At 43.3% G+C, this 27048-nt stretch overlaps 1 protein-coding gene across 1 annotated transcript; it reads left to right on the top strand.

Annotated features, from left to right (window-relative positions):
• Positions 1 to 24901, top strand: HHIPL2 (HHIP like 2). Its single transcript, XM_055234993.1, has 9 exons — positions 1 to 381; positions 3914 to 4566; positions 5965 to 6108; positions 7780 to 8111; positions 8417 to 8543; positions 15056 to 15201; positions 20131 to 20212; positions 23458 to 23540; positions 24275 to 24901. The coding sequence occupies exons 1-9, from the start codon at positions 61 to 63 to the stop codon at positions 24559 to 24561; spliced, it is 2175 nt and encodes a 724-aa protein (XP_055090968.1). The 5' UTR covers positions 1 to 60; the 3' UTR covers positions 24562 to 24901.
• The last annotated feature ends 2147 nt before the right edge of the window (positions 24902 to 27048 follow it).

Raw genomic sequence — 27048 nt, 5'->3', positions numbered from 1 at the left:
GGGCAGAGCAGGGAAGCCAACCTGAGCAAACACAGCAGCCAGAGTGTTCCCAAGGCCAAAATGCTGAGAACGTCCACTCCTAATCTGTGTGGTGGTCTGCATTGCCGGGCCCCCTGGCTGTCTTCTGGCATTCTCTGCCTCTGCCTCATATTCTTGTTGGGCCAGGTGGACTTGCTGCAGGGACACCCCCAGTGCCTGGATTACGGGCCCCCTTTCCAGCCCCTTCTGCACCTTGAGTTTTGCTCTGACTATGAGTCCTTTGGCTGCTGTGACCAGCACAAGGACCGCCGCATCGCTGCCCGGTACTGGGACATCATGGAATATTTTGATCTGAAGAGACATGAGCTGTGTGGAGATTACATTAAAGACATCCTTTGCCAGGTAGTGAAAAGTGCCTTCCAGCCCCAGGGGTTCGGGTGCTGGGCTGCATGGTGTGGGTCCTGAGCAGAGGGTGCTTTGGGAGCCCAGCCCTTTAGAAGTTCGTGTGCCGGGTGCCTCATCTTGGAACTGCCAGCTTTGGACACGCACACTAACACGAGTGTATGCTGAATTTGGTCTCCATGGGTTCCCCAAAGCTCTCCATGTGGGATTCTGCTGGCCCTGATTCTTCTCCAGGCTCCTGGAGAATGAGAGGGACACTCTTCCTGGAGCTCTCAGAGCAGCCATTATTTGCCACACTCCCTTGGCGGTGCATGGCAAATAATTATTTGTATCCTCTGCGGTGCTCAGAGAGCTAGGCACTTATACTCGTGGAATTTACTGAGTGCGTTAAGGGAGGGAGTGGTGGCATCTGCTGGGGTCCAGTCCTTTCTCATCTGGGTGATTTTTGCCAGGCAATCTCTGGCCTCACCATGGCGGCAGCAGGGGTTGGGGACTGTCTCCAGAGTTTTGTCCGCCCAACCCTCCAGAGCTGGAAGAGAGAGATGCAAGCTGCTGAGTAGCAGTGACTCACAGAGTTTCTGCTTCTCCTGGTTGCCCAACAGTCAAAATCCACATTCCTGGGAGGCATCATTTTGGTTGAGCTCAGCCTGAAAACAAGATGGGTGTAGGCTGCACACACAGACTTTGTAGGAAGAGGGTGTTTGGGGGTTAATGGGGAGAGGTCAGCATTGGAAAGCTGATAAAAGAGGTTGCCTGGGGAGGACCCCTCTAATGATGTTGGGGAGGAGAGGCAAGAAGTCCAGGCAGCCTTTTGAACTGAGACCCCGTGGGCTTGTCAGCACAATGACTTGGCTATCCACAGGCATCTCTTCATGACTCCTGGTGCCACTGTTCCTGAACTTGCAGACCACTGTAACTCCCACATAGGGTGTGGAGTGGTTAACCGAGCTTCCCAGAGTCCAGGAGAGAATTACAGCTGAGCCTGGCCCAGAAAGTCAGCCACCTGGGTGGCACCGCCTGGGGCTGTACTCTTGGACACCACTCCTCAGTTGTTTCCTGGAGAATTAACTCTAGGATATCCATTAGGGTAGAAGCTGAGCTTTTACAAGCAGCACTGAGAATGTTTATTTCTGAGATCTCCCCCGGTAAAAATTAATACCTCTGACCCTTCCCTCTTGCATGAGGTTTCAGAAGGTCAAAGTCAGCAGCACTGTTGTTTTAGGGATTTGAGGAATAAGAACAATTTGAGCCAAACAGTCCTACACGTGTTTATTTGTTCACATTTATAAGGTCCTCTTTCTTCCCCAACATATGTAGTGTGTACCCAGCAATGATTCTGCAGGCAGTTGTTAGGATCCTCATTTTACTGATGAGGGCTCAAGAGTTTAGATGACTTACCCAAGGTAAAACAATCCTGGGGCACAGAGCTGGATGCTCAGTCTCCAAGTTTTGTGCCTTTTGATCACATCGTGCTAAAGTATAGTAACAGCAGCACTGGCTTGTTTACTTAACAGTTTTCTGAGCTCCCCAAACTATATGCTCCATTGGAAGAGAGACTTCGTGTATTTCGCTCACTGCTGCATCCCAATCAATGTAGAGAACAGTGCCTGGCACGTAAGAGAGACTCAACAGGAGAGTCACATAAGACTTTTTTTTTTTTTTTTTTTTTGAGACAGAGTCTTACTCTGTCACCCAGGATGGAGTGCAGTGGCACGGTATTGGCTGACTACAACCTCTGCCTCCTGGGTTCAAGTGATTCTCCTGCCTCAGCCTCCTGAGTACCTGGGACTACAGGCGCATGACACCATGCCTGGGTATTTTTTTTTTTTTTTTTTTTTTTTTGTATTTTTAGTAGTGACAGGGTTTCACCATGTTGGCCAGGCTAGTCTTGAACTCCTGACCTCAGATGATCTGCCCCCCTCATCCTCTCAAAGTGCTGGGATTACAGGCGTGAGCTACTGCGCCTGGCTAGAGACCTTATGGGCTTTGATTTTCTTCCCTTTAAAATAGGGAAGTATCTGTTTAGTTACTGAGCTAATTGAGTAGAAGCAAATTTGCAAACTCTAAATGGCTGCATGAGAGTGTGCCATAGTGATGCTTCTCTTTCCACAGCCCCCTTCTATTCTCAAGTATTGGATCCTTAATTCAGCCTCCCCTCTCCCTTTTTCCCAGTCTCCGAGAGTGGACAGAATGAGCAAGGGGACACATTAGAGTGGGTCATGTTGCTTCTTGATAGCTGCTGTGATAACTGTCTTAAAAGGAAACAGACACCCCGAGGGGAGCCTGTGAATCTCTGAGCTCCTTCTTCCCCTCTGCCCGATGACCGAAAGCTAACTCTGCAATGTACAATCAGAGGAAATAAGAGAAAACAGGGAACTCACATATACATGAAAAATGCTGCTGGTCCTTTTGTGAAGCGATGGCAGCACAGAGGTGAATGAGATGGTTCTGCGCAGGCTCGCTGGCTCAAGAGAGTCCTTAGTGATCAGAAGGGGGCTTCTGGGCCAATGGGTGAACTCTGCTCTAATGCACGGCTCCAAATGACACCCTTTGAATTGGACTTTCTTACCTTCCTAATCTCAGTTGCCTCTGTCTTTCATCACTACTGGGAGTCGCTTGTCTGCTCACAATATTCTATTTTCCTCCTAAAAAATGTTATAGTCTAGGGAGGTCCAGGTAGCAGATACTCCTTTGAGCAAATAGTCCTCATATGTTTGTGTAAGGAGCAGGCATATTGCCCTATAGCGACAATTCAAATGTGTATAGGTTCCAGCATGGTACTTTGCATATATTAAACACTGAAATTTTTAAAATAAATAATTGAAGAAATTGCTAGACACCTAATCTCTGAGAGTGATACATCCTATGTCAATTCTGATAATTTTATTTTTCAATGTAAAATATTCCAAAAATATGGAAAACCACAGAAAAACTAAATAATTAGCACTGTATCTCCAACAACCAGATTTGAACAAATGTAAAATTTTTGCCAAATTGTTTCAGACTTGTATAAAGAAATAAAATCTTGGTAGATATAGCATCCATAAGAAAATGAGGCTGGGCTGACATGGTGGCTCATGCCTATAATCCCAGCACTTTGGGAGATCGAAGAGGCAGGAGAATCACTTAAGCCTAGGAGTTTGGAATCAGCCTGGGCAACATGATGAGGCTGTTTCTATGAAAAATAAAATAAAATGAAAATTAAAAAATAAAAAGAAAGAGATCTAGAAATTTAGTAATATCTTTTTGAAAAAACATTCATGCATCATTTAATTTAAATGTCAAAAACTAAGCTGAAATGTTAGAGATAGTATAGTGAACATGAGAGATTTTCCCTGCTTTCTGACTTCCGGGAGCATTAACTGGGTAGAAAATCACAGAGAAGAGTTTTAGCAGCAGTTGGTAACAAAAACCCCCAAATCCTGATTTTTTTCTGCCTAGCACCATTTTTTTCTTCCTGCTTGCTCAAAACTTGAGACAAGTGCCGGTGTGGCAGGTCTGATGCTGAGCTGAGCTCCGCGTTCTTTTTTAGGAGTGCTCGCCCTACGCAGCCCACCTCTACGACGCCGAAAACACCCAGACGCCTCTTCGGAATCTCCCGGGCCTCTGCTCTGATTACTGCTCTGCCTTCCATTCTAACTGTCACTCCGCCATTTCCCTGCTGACCAATGACCGCGCCCTCCAGGAGTCTCGTGGAAGGGACGGTGCCCGCTTCTGCCACCTCCTGGACCTTCCTGACAAGGACTATTGCTTCCCTAATGTCCTGAGGAACGACTATCTCAACCGCCACTTGGGCATGGTGGCCCAAGATCCTCAGGGCTGCCTGCAGCTCTGCCTGAGCGAGGTGGCCAACGGGCTGAGGAACCCTGTCTCCATGGTCCATGCTGGGGACGGCACCCATCGCTTCTTTGTTGCCGAACAGGTGGGAGTGGTGTGGGTCTATCTCCCTGATGGGAGTCGCCTGGAGCAACCCTTCCTGGACCTCAAGAACATCGTGTTGACCACCCCATGGATCGGGGATGAGAGAGGCTTCTTGGGGTTGGCTTTTCACCCCAAATTCCGCCACAATCGCAAGTTCTATATTTATTATTCGTGCCTGGACAAGAAGAAGGTAGAAAAGATCCGGATTAGTGAGATGAAGGTTTCTCGGGCTGATCCTAACAAAGCTGACCTGAAATCAGAGAGGTGAGAGATACTCATGAGAGCCTGCAGCTGTACTGTGTTCCGAAATAATGCCAACCAGGTCCGTGAGCTAATAGAGGGGAACTTCACTGGTTTTAGAGCACTACTCGAACTGTTGAGAAAAGAGTCACTGTGGATTGAGGACGGCCCAAGTTAGACTCTTGAGTTAAGGCTGTTTAATGGGATGTAGCCATCACCTTACAGTTACCCTAAATAAAGACATACTTTCCTGTCTTTACAAAGGGTAAGGACCAGCAGCCATAGGGGTCTGAGAAAGGATTATAGATATTATCAACATACGAAACATAATAGTAGCCTCTGATTATTATGTGCCATTAGATCCCAGGCCCTTTACTTTGAATGTGGGATTTCTCATTCTCACTGGGAGCCGTGGCACAAGGCCATCAAGCTATGGATGCATGGCCAGGTGAAGACTCAGTTTTAACTGACTCCAAGCTCATGCTCTTTCCACCCTACCACTCTGCCTTTTTTTTTCCTTCTTCTCCTTTCTCTCTTGCCTCTTTTCCCATGGTAGACAGGTTGGAGGATTGCAAAGAGCATAAAGAACTGATAGATTAACCCCTCTTAAGTTACTCGAAAGAAGGGATGGAGCATTCTGGTAGGGCCGAGAGTAAGGGCAAGCCCTAGAAAAGGATGGTTGTTACCCTGGCTGGGTCCACAGCTCGTTAAATCATGGTAGGAAAGAAAAATGAGGCTGGGCATGGTGGCTCATGCCTGTAATCCCAACACTTTGGGAAGCTGAGGCAGGCAGATCACTTGAGGTCAGGAGTTCAAGACCAGCCTGGCCAACATGGAAAAACTCTGTCTCTACCAAAAATTAGCCAGGCACGGTGGCACATGCCTGTAGTCCCAGCTACTCAGGAAGCCGAGGCAGGAGAATCGCATGAACCTGGGAGGCAGAGGTTGCTGTGAGCCAGGATCATGCCACTGCCTGCCAACCTGGGTGATAGAGCAAGACTCCATCTCAAAAAAAAAAAAAGATAAAAAAAATAAATAAATAAATAAAAGCCAGGTGTGGTGGTAATCCCAGCTGCTTGGGAGGCTTTCAGCCGAGGCAGGAGAATTACTTGAACCTGGAGGTGGAGGTTGCAGTGAGATGAGATTGAGATTGCACCACTGCGCTCCAGCTTGGATGCAGAGTGAGACTCTGTCTAAAAAAAAAGAAAAAGAAAAATGAGCCATGAAAGAGTTATACCAGGAAACAAGGGGCATCTCAGAGCCCCAGAGCTACCTGCTTTGTGATCCTTAAAAACTCAGACGCAGGTCTTGGCTGGCTTGGCAAATCTCGGTGGTCTGGACCAATCATTTCTGGGTATCTCAAGAGGATGCAGCTTCAGCTTGTGTCAAATCCTAATGTGTGGTTTCTTTTTTCTCTTCCAGGGTCATCTTGGAGATCGAAGAACCAGCCTCAAACCATAATGGCGGACAACTTCTTTTTGGCCTGGATGGCTATATGTACATATTCACTGGGGACGGGGGACAGGCTGGAGATCCCTTTGGCCTGTTTGGAAATGCTCAGAACAAGTAAGCTGGATGGAGGCTGGGCCCCTGTCCCTTCAGAGTGAGCCCCTGGTATGGTGTTTTTGCAGGGATGGCATCAAACTCAAATCACATACTGCAAGATGTAGTCCACTCCACTGAGGCAATGGGAGGAACGTTTGGTTTTCTGTTCCATAAATTTCAGACATAGTATATTTTTGTAGTTAATATCATTGATGCTCAATGTAACTGTCAGAGTGTTATGTAAAGGAGAATTCAGGATTTTAAATATATATATATATATTAGCAGGTCATTATTCACCACACTAATCATCTAATTCAATTCAACTCAATAATATTATTGAACACCATGTTCCAGGTGCTGTGCTAGGCCCTGGAGACACATGAGAAGTTAACTACTGAGAGCCAATGTGTATTGGGTGCTTGCAGCTTGTCAGGCACTGGTCTAAGTACTTTACATTTGAGAAGGTAATTTTAGCAACCTTCAAGGACAAGAATTGATATCTAATATCTATTTTGTTAATTGATATATCACCAGCACTTAGGACAGTACCTGGCACAAGGGAGCCTTTCCATAATTACACACAGAATGAATGAATCCTATGAAGTATACATATAATATCCATTTTACAGACAAGAAAATGGAGGCACAGAGGTCGTACAATGAGTAAGTGGAAAAAACAGAATCCCAACCCACACAATACGGTACCAGAGCCCAGTGATGCTGTGTTGCCTAGATAAAGGTCATGTGGTCCTTCTGCCCTTTGCACCCAGTAAGCGCTTGGCTTCTATTATTCCTAGTAATAAAAATATTGAGGTTAATAATAATACAAAGCTAACATTTGTCAAATACCTACTGTGATTCAAGTATCGCATTAAACACTATATACACAGTAACTCATTTAACCCTTACCTCACAATCACACCCCAAGGTAAATAATATTTATCTTGCTATATATTTTAAATAGAGATGGGGCCTCACTGTATTGCCTAGGCTGTTCTTGAACTCATGGCCTCAAGCTCTCTGCCCACCTCAGCCTCCCAAAATGTGGGATTATAGGCATGAGCCACTGCACCTGGCCAATATATTAAAAATAATAGCAGCCTCTGATCATCATGTGTCCATTAGATCCCAGACCCTTTACTTGAGTGTGAAATTTCTTATCCTCATAGGAAGCAGTGGTACAAGGCCATCAGTTACTCTCCTCTGACTTTCAAATGAGGAAAGTCAGCCCCAGAGACCACAGTCATTGGCAGAGCCTCTCAAAAGCTTCTATTCTGTTCTTTTAACTGACCACGTTGTTAAATAAAGAATAAACAATATAACTAGCTTCTTTAAAAACTTTGTCATATTAGACCAAATCAGAGAGAAGCTGTGCTCATCATTAAAATAAGAATTGAAGCTGCAACTTGCTCAGGGTCACATGGGCCAAGATCACATCAAACCTTTGCCTCGTAGTTCTCTTCGAGCCAAACATGGGGCAGTCTTAAATATCTTGGATAGATTTAAAAGAAAATCTTCAAGCTCATTCTTGCTGGTACAAAAAAAGAAGGAAAATAAGAAGTCAAATCTTCCCATGTGATCCTTAGCAGTCTCTTGGCATCAACTATGAGTCGGCCCTTCTGGGTGATCTCTTCCAGTCCTGTGGCTTTCCTTGCTTACCTGATTCTGTTTCTTGGCCTTCTTTCTTTCAGAAGTTCCCTGTTGGGAAAAGTTTTAAGGATCAATGTGAACAGGGCAGGCTCAGATGGCAAGCGGTACCGAGTCCCCTCGGACAATCCATTTGTTTCTGAGCCACGGGCCCACCCCGCCATCTATGCCTATGGGATCAGGAACATGTGGCGTTGTGCTGTGGACCGAGGGGACCCCATAACGCGCCAGGGCCGAGGCCGGATATTCTGTGGGGACGTGGGCCAGAACAGGTTTGAAGAGATTGACCTCATTGTGAAAGGTGGAAACTATGGCTGGAGAGCAAAGGAAGGGTTTGCATGTTATGACAAAAAACTTTGTCACAATGCCTCTTTGGGTAAGTAAGAAGCTCTCTGGGTGATTTCTTTGATGAGTTAAGTGGGTTGGAGGTGGAGGTGGGGAATAAAACCTGAATGTCCTGCCCTGCAGGTCATTTAAATCACGCCTTGTTTGTGTCCTGTGGTGTAGTGCTTCTCCAAGTGGTCCTCCAGCCACTCACTGGCACCAGAGACATCCTGGCAGTGGCTATTTTTAAAAAGTGAATTCCTAGACTGCCCCAGACCTAATGAATTTGAATTTTGGGTGGATTGGAGGCATGAGATTGACCCATGACACTCACTCTCCTTCCTGTCTCCTGGACAGATGATGTTCTGCCAATCTATGCTTATGGCCATGCAGTGGGGAAGTCAGTCACTGGAGGTTATGTCTATCGTGGTTGTGAATCCCCAAATCTCAATGGCCTGTATATCTTTGGAGACTTCATGAGTGGGTAAGGAAGGACTGATGTCCCTTCTCCCTCTTTTTATTTTAACGTTTTTACTGAGGTGTAACTTACATATGGTGAAATATAATCATGTAAGAGCATAGGTTGTATGATGTTTTACAAATGTACGCACTCATATTACCACCGACCATATCAAGAGGCAGAACACTTTCATCACCCTAGAAGGCTCCTTCTTGTCTATTACCTCTCCCTCTCTCTCTCTCGTACCAGGGGCTCACTATAAAGGGAAGGGGCCCAGCTTCCATCCAGCTTACTTGTTCTGAGCATTTCCAAACATGCCAAAGGGATCAGATCTCCAGCCTGTCTCCCATCCCCAGTGAATATGTACATATAGCCATCCAGGCCAAAAAGAAGTTGACACATACACACACACATGCACACACACACACACACCCCAGCCAGAGATAAGCACTCCCACCACAGCTTAGTTTTGCTTCTGGAACTTCATGTATAAATGGAATAATTACAGTATGTACTCTTCTTTTTGTGCTTGGCTTCTTTAATTCGGTAATGTCTGTGGGATTCATCAATGTTGTTCCATGTATCAGTAATTTGTCTTTTTTATTGCTTTGTAAAATTCAATTGTATGAATACACCACAATTTATTCATCTATGCTCCGTGTTGCTGATGGACATTTTGGCTATTCCCAGTTATGAAATATTATGAATAACATGGCTACTGTATTTTATAGTTTTCAGTGTAGAGATCTTGCATATTTACCTATTTCTTAGTGTTTGATGTTATAGTAAATGTTATTTTGTTAAATTCCAGTTTCTGATTGTTAATTGTTAGTATATAGATTTTTTTTATATTGAGCTTATATCTGGCAACCTTGCTGAACTCTTTGTTCATTCTGATTGCTTTTTTGTAGATTCTACTGGATTTTCTATGTGGAAGGTAATTTTATTAGAAGGTCTGTGAATACAGACACTTTTTACTTTCTTTCTTTTTTTTTTTTTTTTTTTTGAGACGGAGTCTCGCTCTGTCGTCCAGGCTGGAGCGCAGTGGTGTGATCTCGGCTCACTGCAAGCTCTGCCTCCCGGGTTCACACCATTCTCCTGCCTCAGCCTCCCAAGTAGCTGGGACTACAGCCGCCTGCCACCATGCCGGCTAATTTTTTGTATTTGCTTTCTTTTTTTTTCGAATTGGAAGCCTGCTCTTATTTTTTAACTGGCTTATTGCTCTACCTTAATCACAGCGCAGTGTTGAGTAGAAATAGGGGAAAGCATTCATTTTCACCATCATATTAGTGGATGTTACTGTGTGACATCACACCAGTATGATGACAGCTGTAGGTGATTTCTACACACCCTTTATCAGGCTGGGTACATTTTCTTTTATTTCTAGTCCTTTGAAAATTTGTATTAGATATAGATGTTGGGTTTTGTCAAATGCTTCTTTTCATCTTTTGATGAATCATGCGGGCTTTTAAAATTTTTAGTTTCTTAATATGGTGAATTTCATTGATTGATTTAAAAATTGCTAGAGCAGTCTTGCATTCTGAGGAAAATACCACTTGGTCATAATGCATTATCTTATTTATTTATTTATTTTTTGAAACAAGGTTTTGCTCTGTTATACAGGCTGGACTGCAGTGGCACGATCATAGCTCACTACAGCCTCGAACTCCTGGGCTCAAGTGATCCTCCCACCTCAGCCTCCCAAGTAGCTTGTGGCACCCAGCTAATTAAAAAAACTTTTTTTTTTGTAGAGATGGAGTCTTACTATGTTGCCTAGGCTGGTCTTGAACTCCTGGCTTCAAGCTATTCTCCTACCTTGGCCTCCCAAACTGCTAGGATTACAGGCATGACTCACTGCCCCAGCCCCATCCTTTTTATATATAGATGGATTTGATTTGCTGACATGTTGTTTGAAATTTTAAAATCTACTTGCATGAAGGAATAGTGAACTATAGTTTTTCTTTCTTGTAATATATTTGTCAGACTTTGGAATCAGGGTAAACAGGCTTTATAGAATAAGTACTCCTGTTCAATTATCTGGAAGAGTTTGTGTAAAATAGGTATTATTTTTCCTTACGTGTTCTTCCTTCCAAGAAAAACCATCTGGGCCTGAAGTTTTCTATGTGAAAAAACTTTTAATTACAAATTTAATTTCTTTATTAGATTTAATTATTCAGCATATCTATTTCTTTCTGAGTGAGCTTTGGTAGTCTGTACCTTTCAAGGAATTTTTCCAGTTTGTCTATGTTGTCAAATGTTTTGGCATTCAGTTGTTCATAATATTCCTTTATTATTCTTTTAATATCTATAGAAACTACGGTGATGTCACTTGTCTTATTCTAGATACAGTTGGTAGTTGTGTCTTCTCTTTTTTTTAATCAGTCTGGTTAGAGGTTTATCCATTTTATTGATCTTCTGTAAGAACCAGCTTTTGTGTTCATTGATTTTTTTCCTGTTATTTTTATGTTTTTTTCTATTTCATTGATTTCTTCTCTTTTTTCTTCCTTCTGCTTGATTTGGGTTTAATTTGCTCTTCTATTTCCAGTTTCTCAAGATGGAAGCTGAGATTATTGATCTGAGACCTTTCATCTTTTCTAATATATGTGTTTAGTGCTATAAATTTCCCCCCAAGTACTACTTTAGCAGTATCCTGTAAATGTTGATATATTGTGTTTTCATTGTTATTCAGTTAAAAATATTTTCTAATTTACCTTTTGATTTCTTTGTCCCATGAGTTATTTCAAAGTGTGCTATTTAGTTTTCAATTACCTGAAGATTTTCCAGAGATCTTTCTGCTTTTGATTTCTATTTTAGATTTACTGTGGTCCCAGAACTTGTTGTATATGACTTGGGGGACTATCTTGGATTTTCTGGGTGGATCCTAAATGAAATCACAAATGTGTTTAGAAGAGGAAGGTAGGGGGAAATTTGAAGATGGGAGAGATAGAAGGTGATGCGACAACGAAGGCAGAGGGAGAAAAGGTGACGTGATGTGGGGCCATGAGTCAAGGCATAGGGACGGCCTTCAGAAGCTGGAAAGAGTGAGGAAACTGATTCTCCTCCAGAGCGTCTGGAGGGAGCACAGTCCTGCCAACACCTTGATCTTGGCTTAGTGAAGACCATTTCAGAGTTTTGGCATCCAAAACTATAAAAGAATAAGTGTATGTTGTTTTAAGCCACAAAGTTGTGGTAATTTGTAGTTGAGGTGATTTGTTACAGTGGCAATAAGAATGTTATCATTCCTAATGCTCTCAGTTCCTTTGGGTAGATGCATGTTTCTATCTGATATCATTTTTCTTCTGTCTGAAGAATTTCCTTTAACATTTCTTGTCAGTGGGGTCTATAGTGATGAGTTGTTTTCACTTTTGGAGTCTTTATTTTACCTTCATTTTTGAAAGATATTTTCACTGGGTATAGAAGTCTATGTTAACATGTTTTTTTCTTTGATTCTTTAGAGGCTGCCCCACTATTTTCTGGCTTGCACCATTCCAATGAGAAATCCGCTGCCAGACTTCTGTTTGTTCCTTCATATGTAATATATCATTTTTTTTCCTATGGCTGCTTTTTAAGATTTTATCATTAGTTTTGTGCAATTTCATTAAAATATGCCTTAGTTTGGTTTTCTTCATATTTCTTGTGCTTAGAGTTTGTTGCAGTTATTGGATCTGTGAATTTATAGCTTTCAAGAAATATGGAATATTTTTGGCCATTATATCTTCAAATATGTTTTCTTCTGTCCCCACTCCTTCTCTCTTTTTATTCAGAAGCTCTAATTACATGTATATTGGGCTGTTTAAAGTTGTTCCATAGTTCGTTGGCGATCTATTTATGTTAAAAAATGTTCTCTGTGTTTTATTTTGGGTAGTTCCATTGCTATGTTTTTAGATCATGAATTGTTTCTTTTGTAATGTCTAGCCAGCCATTCATCCCATTGAGTGTGTGTGTGTGTGTGTGTGTGTGTGTGTGTAATCTCAATGTATTTTTCACCTCCAGAAACTTGATTTGGGTCTGTTCTGTATCTCTCCTATCTCTCTATAATTTTTTTTAAATTTTTTATTTTTTTAGAGACAGAGTCTTGCTCTGTCGCCCAGGCTGGAGTGCAGTGGTGTGATCTCGGCTCACCACAAGCTCCGCCTCCCGGGTTCACGCCCTTCTCCTGCCTCAGCCTCCTGAGTAGCTGGGACTACAGGCGTCCGCCACCACGCCCAGCTAATTTTTGTATTTTTAGTAGAGACAGGGTTTAGAATCATTGTTTAAATGTTCTTGTCTGCTAATTTTAACATCTTCATCAGTTCTGTGCCACTTTCGATGGACAGATTTTACTCTTTATTATGGGTTGTATTCTCCTCCTTCTTTACTTGCCTTGTAATTTTTGATTGGATGCCAGAAATATTAATTTAACTTAGTAGGTGCTGGATATTTTTGTATTCCTATAAATGATTTTGAATTTTGCTTGGAGACATAAGTTACTTGGAAGTAGTATGATTCTTTCAGGTCTTGCTATTAATATTTGCTAAACAGAACCAAGGTAGTGTTTTTTCTAGTGCTTTCTATTCCTCACTACTGAATTCTACCTATACCCCGTGATACTTATGCTATTCCTGATCTCAAGTAAATGCCAAGTACTTTTTCTTCTAATTCTTTCCTTTGTTTTGAAATATTTTCTCCCATGTATCTGCTGTTGAGTATACTGATGATTACTTCAGGGGAACCTTTTGCAGCTCTCTGTCATTCATTCTCTGTGCAATTCTCTTCTCTCCAGTATCTGTCCTGCAATCTCTTACTGCATTGGTCTTCCTGGACTCTCAGCAATGTCTTTTCAGCTCAAGGAGCCTGCTGGGCTTTGCCTGTATTTTCCCTCCCTGTGCCGGAAACTCTCAAGGTAGTATGCTGGAACAATCATAGGGTTCGCCTTGTTTGTTTCTTGTCTCTCAGAGAACACACTCCTCCATTGCCTGATCTTCAGTATCTTTCAAGCCATTATTATTCTATCTTGTGCAGGTTTTGGAATGTTTAAGATGGGAAAGTAAATCTGGTCCCTGTTAGAAAAGATGTTCTATTTTCATGCTGCAATTCTTAGTTACAGAGATGGGGTAAAGTTACTAATTGGTCAGGTCCTTTGTCATCACTTACTAGATCTTTGGGATTCTATTGTTCTTCATGTTTTTCTCCCTACAACCTCCACTCACCACCCTGCCCCCATACACACATCATTTGGTTAATATGCAGTGATTCTTTTTTTTTTCTTTTCTTTTCTTTTTTTCTTTTTTTTTTGAGACAGAGTCTCACTCTGTCGCCCAGGCTGGAGTGCAGTGGTGCAATCTCGGCTCACCGCAACGTCTGCCTCCTAGGTTTAAGCAATTCTTATGCCTCAGCCTCCCAAGCAGCTGGGACTACAGGCACACACCACCATGCCCAGATAATTTTTGTATTTTCAGTAGAGACGGGGTTTTGCCATCTTGGTCAGGCTGGTCTCGAACTCCTGGCCTCAGGTGATCCACCCGCCTCAGCCTCCCAAAGTGTTGGGATCACAGGCATGAGCCACTGCACCCAGTCATAGGCAGTGATTCTTAATTGAGGTATACTTATCAAAATCCCCTGGGTCTGGGATCTCTGTTTCCATAAAACTTTCCGGGTGATTCTGATGAGCACCCAGGGTCTAACCAACTTCCTTTCCCTTTTCTTCTAAAAATCTACTTTTAGTTCAGATAGATGATAGAGGGATAGGAAGCATCTTTCTGCTACTATATAAACATACAGCAATAATAATAAGTTAGTAGTTTTTTTTAACCCTTACTCTGTGCTACACACATTGGTGAGACCTTTATGTATATTATTTTGTTTAACCTTCAAAATTCTCACCTATGGTAAAATATGTTATCACTCCCCATTTTATGGATGAGGAATCTGAAGCTTAGAGATATTGGGCAACTACCCAAAGGTCACACAACTAATGAAAATAAGATTAGTCTTTTGTAGTGGTGCAGCCTACACAGCGCATCAAACTCTTTTTTTTTTTTTTTTTTTTTTGAGACAAAGTCTCGCTCTGTCACCCAGGCTGGAGTGTGCAGTGGCATGATCTTGGCTCACTGCAACCTCCATGTCCTGGGTTCAAGCATTTCTTGTGCCTCAGCCTCCCGAGTAACTGGGACTATAGGGATGCACAACCCTGCCTGGCTAATTTTTGTATTTTTAGTAGAGATGGGGGTTTCACCATGTTGGCCAGGCTGGTCGTGAACTCCTGACCTCAAGTGATCTGCCTGCCTTGGCCTCCAAAGTGCTGGGATTACAGGTGTGAACCACTGGTCCTGGTCCAAACTCCTTTTATAATAGAACATGAACTTCCACATCTAGGGCAAGAGGGTGATTGAAATATCTCTGAAGAAGCTTTTTGGTTGCTTGGAGGCAGGCTAGTTATTGATCTCTTAATGGGGGACTCAGTCCTAGTACTCAGGGATCCCTGATTCTAGGAGAAAAACTATTCTACAGAGTGGATATATGGATTCCTAAAACATAAGGTTTTATTTTTCATCTAGTCGACTTATGGCTTTGCAGGAAGATAGAAAAACCAAGAAATGGAAGAAGCAGGATCTTTGCCTGGGCAGCACCACGTCCTGTGCCTTCCCGGGGCTGATCAGCAGCCATAGCAAGTTCATCATCTCTTTTGCTGAAGATGAAGCAGGTAACAAATGTACAGAGTTGTCTGATGTCTGCTTACTGGAACTCGGATAATCACAGGCTTCAACTGAACATTTATTTTAAATAGTAATTATCACTTCTACTATGATCACTATCATTTAGTCATCTTTTATAATGTACTGGATACTATTCTAAGCACTTCACATTTTTCACCTTGTTTTGTAATCATAACACCCCCATGATATAATTTATTTTTTATTTTTTTTGAGACAGAGTCTTGCTCTGTCACCCAGGATGGAGATTAGTGGCGCCATCTCAGCTTACTGCAACGTCCGCTTCCAGAGTCCAAGCAATTCTCCTGCCTCAGCCTCCCAAGTAGCTGGGACTACAGGCGCCCACCACCATGCCCAGCTAATGTTTGTATTTTTAGTAGAGATGGGGTTTTGCCATGTTGGCCAGGCTGGTCTCAAATTTCTGACCTCAGGTGATCTGCCCGCCTCAGTCTCCCAAAGTGCTGAGATTACAGGTGTGCGCCACCGCACCCCGACCCATGATGTAATTATAATGCTCATTTCACCAATGAAGAAACAGACTGAATATGCCAACCTACTCCTTCCTGATTGAACCACACAACTCACTGTGAGGGGGAGATCTATTCTGAACCACAGTTTTAGAAATGTGGAAAGGGCTAACAGTGGGCCAGACTAAATGGGCAGTGGGTGTTTATGCTGCCGGTGCTGTCTGGGAAAGGGACCTCTGGTGATCATCTCACTAGTTGGGCCAGGTTCTTTCCTGACCTTGCCAAGAGTTTGTGAGAAAAGGAGGATTTTATTTATTTATTTATTTATTTATTTAGAAATCTGATTAAAAGGTAGACATCTAGGTAGGAGGTTGCTCAATAGACAGACTAGGCATGTGTTAAGGGCATCAGTGAAGCATGATGTGCACGTGTACACATGAGAGAGAGAGACACAGAGAGACTCAGCTCTAATACATTTCCAAACATTTTATCATCAGAAAACCGATTTTTAACTTCAGCTTTACATAAGTTATGTTTCACTCTGAAAGATAAAGTTTTCAAATTTTAATTTTTTTTATGTGAGGACAGTGAACTTTTCAGTATTTGGCACGAGATTATCATCATGTTTCGAGGCAGAGATAATAAGGTGATCCCTCAAGGTCCCTTCCACATCTAGATTCTCTATAGGTGGAAAAAAATAATAATTAAACAACAGAAAACCAAACAAATCAAAAACACAAAAAATACACAAAAAAAGAAAAAATTTTAAAAAAAGATTCTCTGTAGGTATAAACCAGAGTCTCAAAGGATTCTGAAGTATTTGGTTTCTTTCCCCTCTGGGATATGAGGTGGCTGCCTTGGGACCTTCACTTGAGTAGGATATAAAGAGATCCAGTCAGCTCCCGGACCCTTTCCTCTCAGCTAGCTGATGAACAGATAGTTTGAGATGAATGTTTTATAGGAGCAGAGGAAACTTCAAGAATTTTGGAAACTTCGAATATTTTACCAGGAAAAAGTCTGTGTGAGTTCTAAACTGGAAGTCCAAACATATGAAAAAGGAGAGAAACCACAGGCTGGCAGGATGATGGCCAGTGGAAAGTGAGTGACGTGAAAGCTACAGGTGGTGGTGGAGTCTCTCCTCTGCTGGACACCCCTGTGTCTGGCACCACCCCAGAAACTGGAACCCCAGAAGCAGACCTGCCCAGGGATCCTGGGCTGCCATCTTCTGTGGCTTGTTCCTCTTCAGGAGGCCACAGAGACCCTGGCTTTGGTGGCTTGGTTTGTTGTGCTTGTAGACTTCTCACAGTAGGAAACAGACAGTATAAAAAAAAACAAAAAAACAAACAACAAACAGTCATGGTACATCTGGCAAACAAAACACAGTCCTTGGCTGAATTTTATGGGGTACACTTGCCAAAGTGTTCCCAAGCATTTGCCCAAGGGCGGCCCTGAGGCTAATGAGGCTGTTCCTGAGGCAAATTATTTTTTTTCCAGAGTTGCCTGCTCTTGTGTTTTTGCATAAACTGATTCATATTTTCTGCTCTTGCCATATTCTTTTCCTCTGAGAGGCGTTTTTAGATCTGAGCCTTATTTCATTATTTTATTATCAGTCCACTGGCTTTAGGTAAGTCACTTTTTACTTGGAACTTGAGCTCTGCCTCACCTATGGCTACAGTTCTCATCCTGGGTCCTGAGAGTTGATAGCTGGTATGAATTGCTGCTGAGTGAATGGCTGGTGTGGAGCTGCCCATTGCTGAGGTTTACTTGATGGGATTTCCGAAAGTTAGTCACTGAAGGGCATTCCAAAGAGGGCTGGTCAAATGAATTCTGTTTGCAGTAAATTTGTATAGCATGCATTTTTGTTTTACATGGCATATTATAGTTTTTTTGTTTTTCTCCCCTAAGACGTACATTAAAAATATCAGTTGGATGCTACAGATGAAATTCACTTCTAGCATTGCTTTCTCCTAAAAATACAATGGGAAGTCTATGGAATGTGGAAGACATGTAATTTGCACAAACTGCAGTCCTGTATAGGCACGGTTTTCAATTTTCTTTTTAGACTGGGAAGGCCTTTGCATGGTTTCAAGGGGCCCCTGCCTCTGTACACGTGGACCTTTCGTGGACACAACATTTATCTGATGGTAGAATCACTCTGGATGGTGCCTGGGGTTCCCATTCAGACAAAGCAAACTGACTGTAAAGGATGGTGTGTCCTAGTTCATCAGATCTCTTACATGGGGAAGATTATAAATCTAGTTTGTCAGTACACAAATCATAGTTTGTTAGGCAGCTGCTACCCTGTGTAGGGGCTACACAAAGACCATGAGGCTCACACTTAGCAGAAGACAAACGCTGGTCTCTGTTCTCCACAAAAAGTGGTTGTTTAGAGCTGTTGTGTGGTGGCTTACGCCTGTAATCCTACTGCTTTGGGAGGCTGAGCTGGGAGGATTGCTCTAGTGCAGGAGTTTGAGACCAACCTGAGCAACATAGGGAGACCCTGTCTCTACAAAAAGTTTAAAAAGTGATCCTGATGTGGTGTCATGCACTGTAGTCCCAGCTACTCAAAAGACTGAGGTGGAAGGTTTGCTTGAGCCCAGGAGGTTGAGGCTACAGTGAGCTGTGATTGTGCAGCTACACTCCAGTCAGCAACAGAGCAAGACCTTGTCTACAAAAACAAAAAACAAAAAACAAAAAAAAATTAGTTGTTTAAATAATTCAGAGCTGTATAAAGCTCTAGGTTTTTCAGAATTGCAACTTAATAGACATTTTCTTTCATAAAATTGAGAAAGTTGTGTAAGCACATAACAGCAAGTGAATTTAATTCAGTGTAATTGCACAAACATTGGGTCAGAGAGATGAGAAAGTATTAATAACTACGATTATCAAACACGTTCTCTTTTTTTTGAGACAGTCTCGTTCTGTTGCCTACTGCACTGGGAGTGTAGTGATGTGGTCTTGGCTCACTGCAACCTCTGCCTCCCTGATTCAAGTGATTCTCATGTCTCAGCCTCCTGCATAGCTGGGATTACAGGCGTGTGCCACCACGCCTGGACAATTTTTGTATTTTTAGTAAAGAGGGGGTTTTGCCATGTTGGCCAGGCATGTCTTGAACTCCTGACCTCAGGTGATCCACCTGCCTCAGCCCCCCAAAGTGCTGGGATTACAGGCATGAGCTACCGCGCCCGGCTTGGTTATCTAACACTTTCTAATTGAATACCCAACAATCACTTGAGGCACTGTGATCCCCATTTTACAAATGAATAAATATCTCGAGGGCTGTGCAGGTGAAGAGGTCTCCCAAGATAGCATAGAGAGGAACTGGTGTTATCAGAAATTAAACCAGACTTCTGGGACTCTCCACTGGGGCTCATGACCCCAGAGCATAATGTCCCTCACAAATAACTAGAAAGCAAGGTGGAATGAGGTAGTTACTGTGACAAAAGAACATTTCCCAGAGTTCCAACTGGGAGAAATGGGAAGGAGCGGGGGGCTCTTTCTAGGAGTTTATTAGTCCGTTTTCACACTGCTGATAAAGACAAACCTGAGACTGGGTAATTTATAAAGAAAAAGAGGCTTTGTGGACTCACAGTTCCACATGGCTGGGAAGGCTTCACAATCATGGTGGAAGGTGAAAGGCACATCTTACCTGGTGGCAGACAAAAGAGAAAATGGGAGCCAAGAGAAAGGGATTTCCTCTTATAAAACTATATAAAACCATCTGAGCTCATGAGACTTATTCACTACCAGAACAGTATGGGGGAAGCTGCCCCCATGATTCAGTTATCTCCCATTGGGTCACTCCCACAACACATAGGAATTACGGGAGCTACAATTCAAGATGAGATTTGGGTGGGGACACAGCCAGACCATATCTGAGAGATACAGGAGAGTGTGGGTAGAGGTGATTTTTGTGGGGCATGGAAAAGACCGAGAGGAGAGGTGGAGAGTGGGGAGGGTCACCAGGAAATAAGGAACTCAAGGACAGATTGAAAGAGGAAAATGGGAGTGAGGCTGAAGGGAAACAAAAGGACTAAAAAAGGGGCAAAATACAGCGATTGACAGATGGTCCTCAGCCTGCAGACTGTATATATTCAAGTGTTCACAGAGGAAAGATGTGGGGAAGGAAATGGAGATTCACTGAGGTGAAGTTTCTGAGAGCAAGGAGGTGATAAGGGAGAAACCTGTTTGGTTTGATAAACAAACATACATGTGAAATTACCTCTGCTAGGCCATACACTGAGCTAGTCTTTGGGGGGTTCAAAGATGGACTTTCTCCTCAAGGAGCTCACAGCCCAGCAAAGCTGATGCCAGTTAGGTTTCTGGGATTCCGTTCTTGGGGCTCACTGCATTTTAGGGCCATAACCTCTTTTTGACCATTTTCTGTGCATCCAACTCTGTTTCAGCCCTGCCTGATGTCCCATTATAGCCTGTCTATTTTTGTTGCCTTAGGGGAGCTGTATTTCCTGGCGACCTCTTACCCAAGTGCCTATGCACCACATGGATCTATTTACAAGTTTGTTGACCCCTCAAGGTGAGATTTGATGTCATTTTCTTCTCAGGTGCATTTTTCTCATTTCTTATCTTCATGGCAGGCCATAAAAACAGTCCTCATTGTCCCGAAGCAAACTCAGGTTCTAGATGAAAAGCAGTTTGGACAAATAATGGCATAGGACAATGCGTCTATAGCAATTATGAAATACTTGGGAAATGGTCTCTTTGCAGTTGGACATGAAGACCTTGAGCCTTTCTAGGGTTAGTCTAGGTCTGTGGCTTTCTTTTTTTTTTTTTTTTGAGATGGAGTTTCACTCTTGTTGCCCAGGCTGGACTGCAATGGTGCCATCTTGGCTCACCACAACCTCCGCCTCCCAGGTTCAAGCGATATTCCTGCCTCAGCCTCCCAAGTAGCTAAGATTACAGACATGCACCACCATAGCTAGCTAATTTTGTATTTTTAGTAGAGATGGGGTTTCTCCATGTTGGTCAGGCTGGTCTTGAACTCCCAACCTCAGGTGATTCACCTGCCTCGGTCTCCCAAAGTGCTGGGATTACAGGCGTAAGCCACCATGCCTGGCCTTTTTTTTAAAAAAATATGTTTCTGGAAGTATCTGTCTGAGGTCATCTAACAACAGGTGTACACCTCTGAGCACCTGAGTAAGTACTGCTCCCCTGTCCCCTGGGCTTGGTGCAGATCTGCAGGTCTTTGGCAAATACGTTTAACTGGCAGGTTCCTCAGTAGCTTCACCTTTTCTGGAGTGTAGTGTTTATTCACTTGCTGGGCTCTATGCTGTTTCCTTCTGCTTCTTTGCCTATCTCTCTCAGAGGCCGACCAACCTCCACCAGCACAGGCAAAAGCCACAATACAACTTCCCGCTTGAGAGGTTGTTGGGTCTGGGTTGGGTTATCTGCCCTGGGGAGGATGATGCAGTGTATCCATCCTGAGGAGTCTGCACAGTACACTAGATTTTTTATTTTTATTTTTTATAGACACAGTCTCGCTCTGTTTCCCAGGCTGGACTGCAGTGACACGATCTCGGCTCACTGCAACCTTTGCCTCCTGGGTTCAAGCTATTCATGTGCCTCAGCCTCCCAAGTCGCTGGGATTACAGGCATGCACCACCACACCCAGCTAATTTTTGTATTTTCAGTAGAGACGGGGTTTTGCCATGTTGCCCAGGCTAGTCTCGAACTCCTGGGCTCAAACGATCCACCTGCCTCGACCTCCCAAAGTGCTGGGATTACAGGCCACCCTGCCCCAGTGCTCTAGATTTATCTAAAAATTCTTGCCAAAGCAAGAAAATCTCCCCCGAATTAGCTTACAGATAGACCTGCAGAAGAAAATTTTCCCCTGAGGCTTATGTTACCCATATCTGGATTGGCATTCAGTAGACATGAGGCAAATAGGTCCAGCCACTGGTTAGGGCTTGGGGGCCAGCTCTGGTTCAGCTTGTATTTGGCCACAGGGCTCTCAGTTTGTGTGTTCTCGGAAGTTCCTGGAAGAGGCTCCGTCCCTGAGGCTGTGCCCGGGGTGATGTGTGGATGGTGGAGCGTGGATAGCCAAGGGGTGAATTTAATGCTGGGCTGTTTCCACTGCTGGGTCTGCTTCTGTGCACTTCTCCTGGCCTTAGGGGATGGAGCAGACTCAGGGTCTTTAAAGCGCTTCTGATGGTTGACGATGCCTTGGTGGGGAGTTCTCTTTCCATTAACAGGCTTCCTATGTGAATCTATTTTTCTTTCCTTTGGCAGTTTTCTGATTTAGTTGGCAGGTAATTTAACTCCCCACTTTTACAAGAGCAGCTGTGAGAAGCCACACAGAAAGTGCCCATAAAGCGTTTTCACACTGAAGATATCCTTACTCATTCACCTTTTTTTTTAAGTTGACATTTATGGAGTTATTCCTATGTGCCAGGCACTGTGCTAAGTGCCATGCATGTGGGCTCTCATTTAATGCTCACAGAATTCCAACCAGGCAGGTTAACATCCTCACTCTATGCATAAAGAAACTGAAGGCTAGGTAAGTTAAACTACTTGCCCTAGGTACAGCTACTAAGAGGAGCCTGGAATAGGAACTCAGTTCTCTTTGTGGAGAGGTCATTTCAGCACGATTCCCTCCATTCAGTTATAACTATATCGAATCATATAGACTTTTTAAAGCTTCTATAGGTGGACCAGATTCTGCTCTGATTACGTGTTCAGCTTGTCTTTGCACGAAATGCACCAATCCCAGCATTTTGAGGGCACCTGATTAATTTATGTATCCTTTTCTCCCTCCCATTTTTTCCTCCTACCCTTCCTTTAGGGGCAGCTAAATACAGTGGTTGAGAACATGGACTTGAGCCTGGGCTTGGAATCTTGGCTTTGCCACTGACTAACTATGTGGCCTTGGGCCTGTTTCTTAGCCTGCGTGAGCCTCAGTTTCCCCTCTGTAAAATGAGTATAATAATAGTACTTACTTCACAGGGTTGTTAGGAAGACTCAATGAGTTAATATTTGCAAAGTATTTAGAATGGTGCCTAAGCACTACATAAGTGTTTATTAAATAAATACAATTACCTTTTTTTTTTCCCCACCTGGACTTGGGAGGATGGCAGTGAGAGACAGAGTTGGAGCAAGGCCAGAGGCAGAGAAGGCAATGGGGATGGGCTGGGAAGTTCCAGCTCTGCTCTCTACAGTGGAACTACTCTCTGTCCTCAAAGTCCCTTTTATTTCAGAAGATGCTCCCAGGACAAGCAGTTTAAGAATGTGTTAAGAATGTGTCTCTAGGCAGAGAAGCTGGCATTGCCTAAGGGCTGTGCCTTGAGTTCTTGAAGACATTTTCTGTAAAGGGAGTCACCAGCACCATCATCAGAAGCAGCAGCAGAATCATCCTCATCATCATTCTCATCATCCTCATCTGTGAGCTCTTGTTATGTGCTGGGCACTGTTCCAAGCAAGATGGGTAGTATTAGTTTTTGCATTTTATAGATGTGGAGACTGAGACTCAGCAAGGTTTTTTTGCCCCTGGTTACCAGGATGTGAACCCGTTTTGACTGCCACAATGCCCATACTCCTAACTCCCTCTCTGCACTGTCTCTCAAGGGCCTGAGGTGCCCTGTTCTGTCTGTGCCCTTTTACCTCTCCTTCTGAGCTCATAGCATATTTCCTATTACATCTACCCCATTCCCATGGGTAAGTAAAGGCTGACCCCAATTCTTGCAAATATACGCCCTCTGGTGACCTTGATTTTCTGGTTGCATCTTCAGGGTCTTGCATCCTCATGCTTTCTGTTTGTGTATTTAGGCGAGCACCCCCAGGCAAGTGCAAATACAAGCCAGTGCCGGTGAGAACCAAGAGTAAGCGGATCCCGTTCAGACCACTCGCCAGTGAGTCCATCTTTGAGTCTTAGGCTCAGGCCTTGGTGTGGAGGCTAAGGCAGTGCCCTCAGCAAGCAGGCTATAATTCCCACAGTGCAGTCTTAGTTACGCCCTGAGGGAAACTAAGTCTATACATCTCCTCTGCATAACAGAGGAGTTATGAGTGTGAGGATACCCATTTCTACTATGACCGGTTTCCTCTAGTTATTCATTCATTCATTCATTCATTCATTCATTTGATTCATTCATTTAATCGTTCATGTATTCATTCATTTGGCATCATTCATTTCATGCTTACTTTGTGGCAGGAACTATGCTAATCCCTAGGGATACAGCGATGAACACTTAAAGCCTATGATGTGTAGGAATTCAGAATTAAATAAGAGTGGGGATGGGAAGTGCAGGCAAATAAAGAAATAAATGTAGCACTAATGTTCTGGTATAGAAGGATGTTCAGGGCACTGAGAGGGCCCCTAGAATGAGGAATGTTTCCTTGGGGCAGGGTGGGGAGTCAGGAAAGACTTACAGAGGAAGGATACTATCTTAAGGAAACGGTTACAGAACCATGTATCGCTGGAGTGACCCTTCTAAAAAAGTCATATATTTAGACCAAGGCCAGTTAGGGAATTAAAAAGTATTAATAAAAAGAATTTATATTAAAGAACTCTAATGCAGTTATAGGTTTCTCTTATAGCTACTTTCTGGGACTTATATTTTTCACTAAATAAATACTGATTTCTCAGAGACAGTCTTGGACTTGCTAAAGGAGCAATCAGAGAAAGCTGCTAGAAAATCTTCCAGTGCAACCTTAGCTTCTGGCCCAGCCAAGGGTTTGTCTGAGAAAGGCTCCTCCAAGAAGCTGGCTTCTCCTACAAGCAGCAAGAATACATTGCGAGGGCCTGGTACAAAGAAGAAAGCCAGAGTGGGGCCTCAAGTCCCCCAGGGCAAGAGGACGAAGAGCCTGAAAAGCCACAGTGGCAGGATGAGGCCACCAGCAGAGCAGAGGCGAGCTGGCAGAAGTCTCCCTTGACCTATTGGTCAAGGTGTCCGACAGGGTGATGTGAGCGAGGAGAGCCACCTCGTCAAGTGAAAGTCACTGCTGAATAAAGACCTTAGAAGTCTGGAAAGCCAGGGTAGAGGTGGGGCAGGGCAGTTTTCCTCTCCCTGGGAAATCTTGCTATCTACTGAATAAATAAATGCACCTTCTCTGTATGCTGTGCTTCTGTAGGAGACCATATCCCAGATTGCTGGTGCACCTGGGTTATGGTGAGCACTAGTCCATGACCCTGCTTGGAACACACTGGATGTCTCTGTTCTGTCTTGTAAATGCCTACAACCTGAGGTAATAAATCAACATTTGCTCAAACTGACACATATTCTTTGATATCCTGGATGTTTGTTTGACATTAGGAAATCTAGCATGCTGTACCACTCTTGCATAAGAACCATACTTCACCTTCCTGCCACACCTCAGGTCTAAGAAGAAGCCTGTGACAAGTTTACAAGGAAAGACCCTTTAAATGTGGTATCTCCTTTCCCCAGCCCAAAGCTCACGAAGTGAACAAGAGCAGGTTCAGTTCTGTACCTCCAGCACTTACTATTGTAATTGCCTGACAGGTTCTTCCTGTGTAGTGCACAGACAAAACCAATTCACTGAGACCACAGTATTGCAGTAGAGAAAGAGTTTAATTAACACAGAGCCTGCCAAGTAGAAGGATTGGAGTTATTACTCAAATCAGTCTCACAGAGAACTCACAGGCTGGAGTTTTTATGGATAGTTTGGTGGGGGAGGGGCTGGGGAATGTGAACTGCTGATTGGTTGAGGATGAAATCATAGGGGTGTGAGGAACAGTCCTTGTGCACTGAGTCTGCCTCTGGATTGAGACCACAGGACCTGTTGAGTGATGAATCACAAATCTGGATAGGGTTAGTTGGTTTCCAGAATGCAACCATCTGAAAAACATCTCAAAAGACCAATCTTAGGTGCTATAATAGTGATGTTATCTATAGGAGCAATTGGAGAAGTCATAAATATTGTGAACTCTGACCACATGACTCCTGAGCAGTAAGGGATTATAGAAACTATGCTTACATTTTAGCAGAATTCAGGCCCTTCCCATTATCTAGTGGCCTTTCGTCAGTTTTACAAAGGAAGCTTCAGTCCCTGAGCAAGGAGGGAGTTTGTTTTAGGGAGGGACTATTATAATTCTTGCTTCAAAGTTAAACTATAAACTAAATTTCTCCCATGGTTAGCTTGGCCTCGGTCAGGAATGAGTGAGGACAGCTAGCCCGTGAGGCTAGAGGCAAGAGGGAGTCAGCCATGCCAGGCTTCTCTCACTGTTATAATCTTTGCAAAGGAAGTTTCACTGTTTGGCCTTATTGTGCACATAGCATAATAAACTTAACTACATTTTATTTGAATACCTACTATGTGCCAAGCTTATACCTCATCTTGAAACCTCAAAGCCCTGCTCTTCTCTATTGCCATATAACCTCCATTGAAGATGAGAAAAGTGAAGCTTTGTGAGGTTAAGTGACTGGATCACAGTGGTGTGAGGGAACAGGGAACAGTTCAGCTGGACTAGAACCAATTCCCTCTTGCAATCTGCTGTGCACCTGCCTTCATGGAGGCCCTCAATGAAGGATTGTGACTTTTGAACTATGTATTTGAGGAATGAAGAACTAAGGGAGGAAATGGTCCCATTTTCATCAAGTTCTTCATATTATGCAAAACATCCAAAAGAGTGTAGACAATTTGGTTTAAAGAGAACAAAAGCGTAAAATACCAGGGTTGTTAATTTTTAAGGTCATATGATCACTGTTTTAGACATAATTGGGCATACTCTGGATAGATTTTTTTTTAAAGACTTTCATAGAAGCAGGTTCCATCTTTTTACTTTAGGTAACCTTACCTAACAGGAATCCATCAAACCTCTGATTCTGTTTCTCTTGTTCTGTCTTTATGGAAGATGCTAAACACCAGTCATCATGTTCTGCAGATCATTTTTTTGATCATCTTTAAGTCTTCCTCCTTCGCCTGATTTTCATAGTTTTATTTTTCCTTGCCTACTTTTGTAGTGCTTATGAATACTCTCTAGAATCGAAATGAACTTCAGAGTCTAACCAACTCGATATTTCACACTTTTAGCTTCTTCTCTGATGAAGACAGTAACTTAAAGGTGGAGGGGATTAACCCAGGTCATTTTGTTGAAAGAGCTGAAAACCCCAGGCCAGTTCGAGGAGATTGGATCTAACCTCTGGACTAAATGTTTGAGCCACTCTGCTTTCTTTGCTTATATGGTCTTTCTTCAAATACATGTGGCAAAAACACAGTCTGGACTGGAAGTGTTTGAGCTGGGGGAAAGTGCTCCAAATTCATGTATCAACTTAAAGGACCACACACACCAAATTCAAGGCATTTGAAACACTGGTTTTGCATTGGAGGGTAGCACGTGGGTCTAGAATGGGAAACTGAATGGGACCTCTCAAATGTTGGAAAGGTAGGGGAGAGGCAGAG

The sequence above is a fragment of the Symphalangus syndactylus genome, chromosome 19 (genome assembly GCF_028878055.3).
Source record: "Symphalangus syndactylus isolate Jambi chromosome 19, NHGRI_mSymSyn1-v2.1_pri, whole genome shotgun sequence".
Classification (NCBI taxonomy): Eukaryota; Metazoa; Chordata; class Mammalia; order Primates; family Hylobatidae; genus Symphalangus; species Symphalangus syndactylus.
Note: the sequence above shows the minus strand (reverse complement) of the source record. Positions and strands in the feature narration are given on the sequence as shown.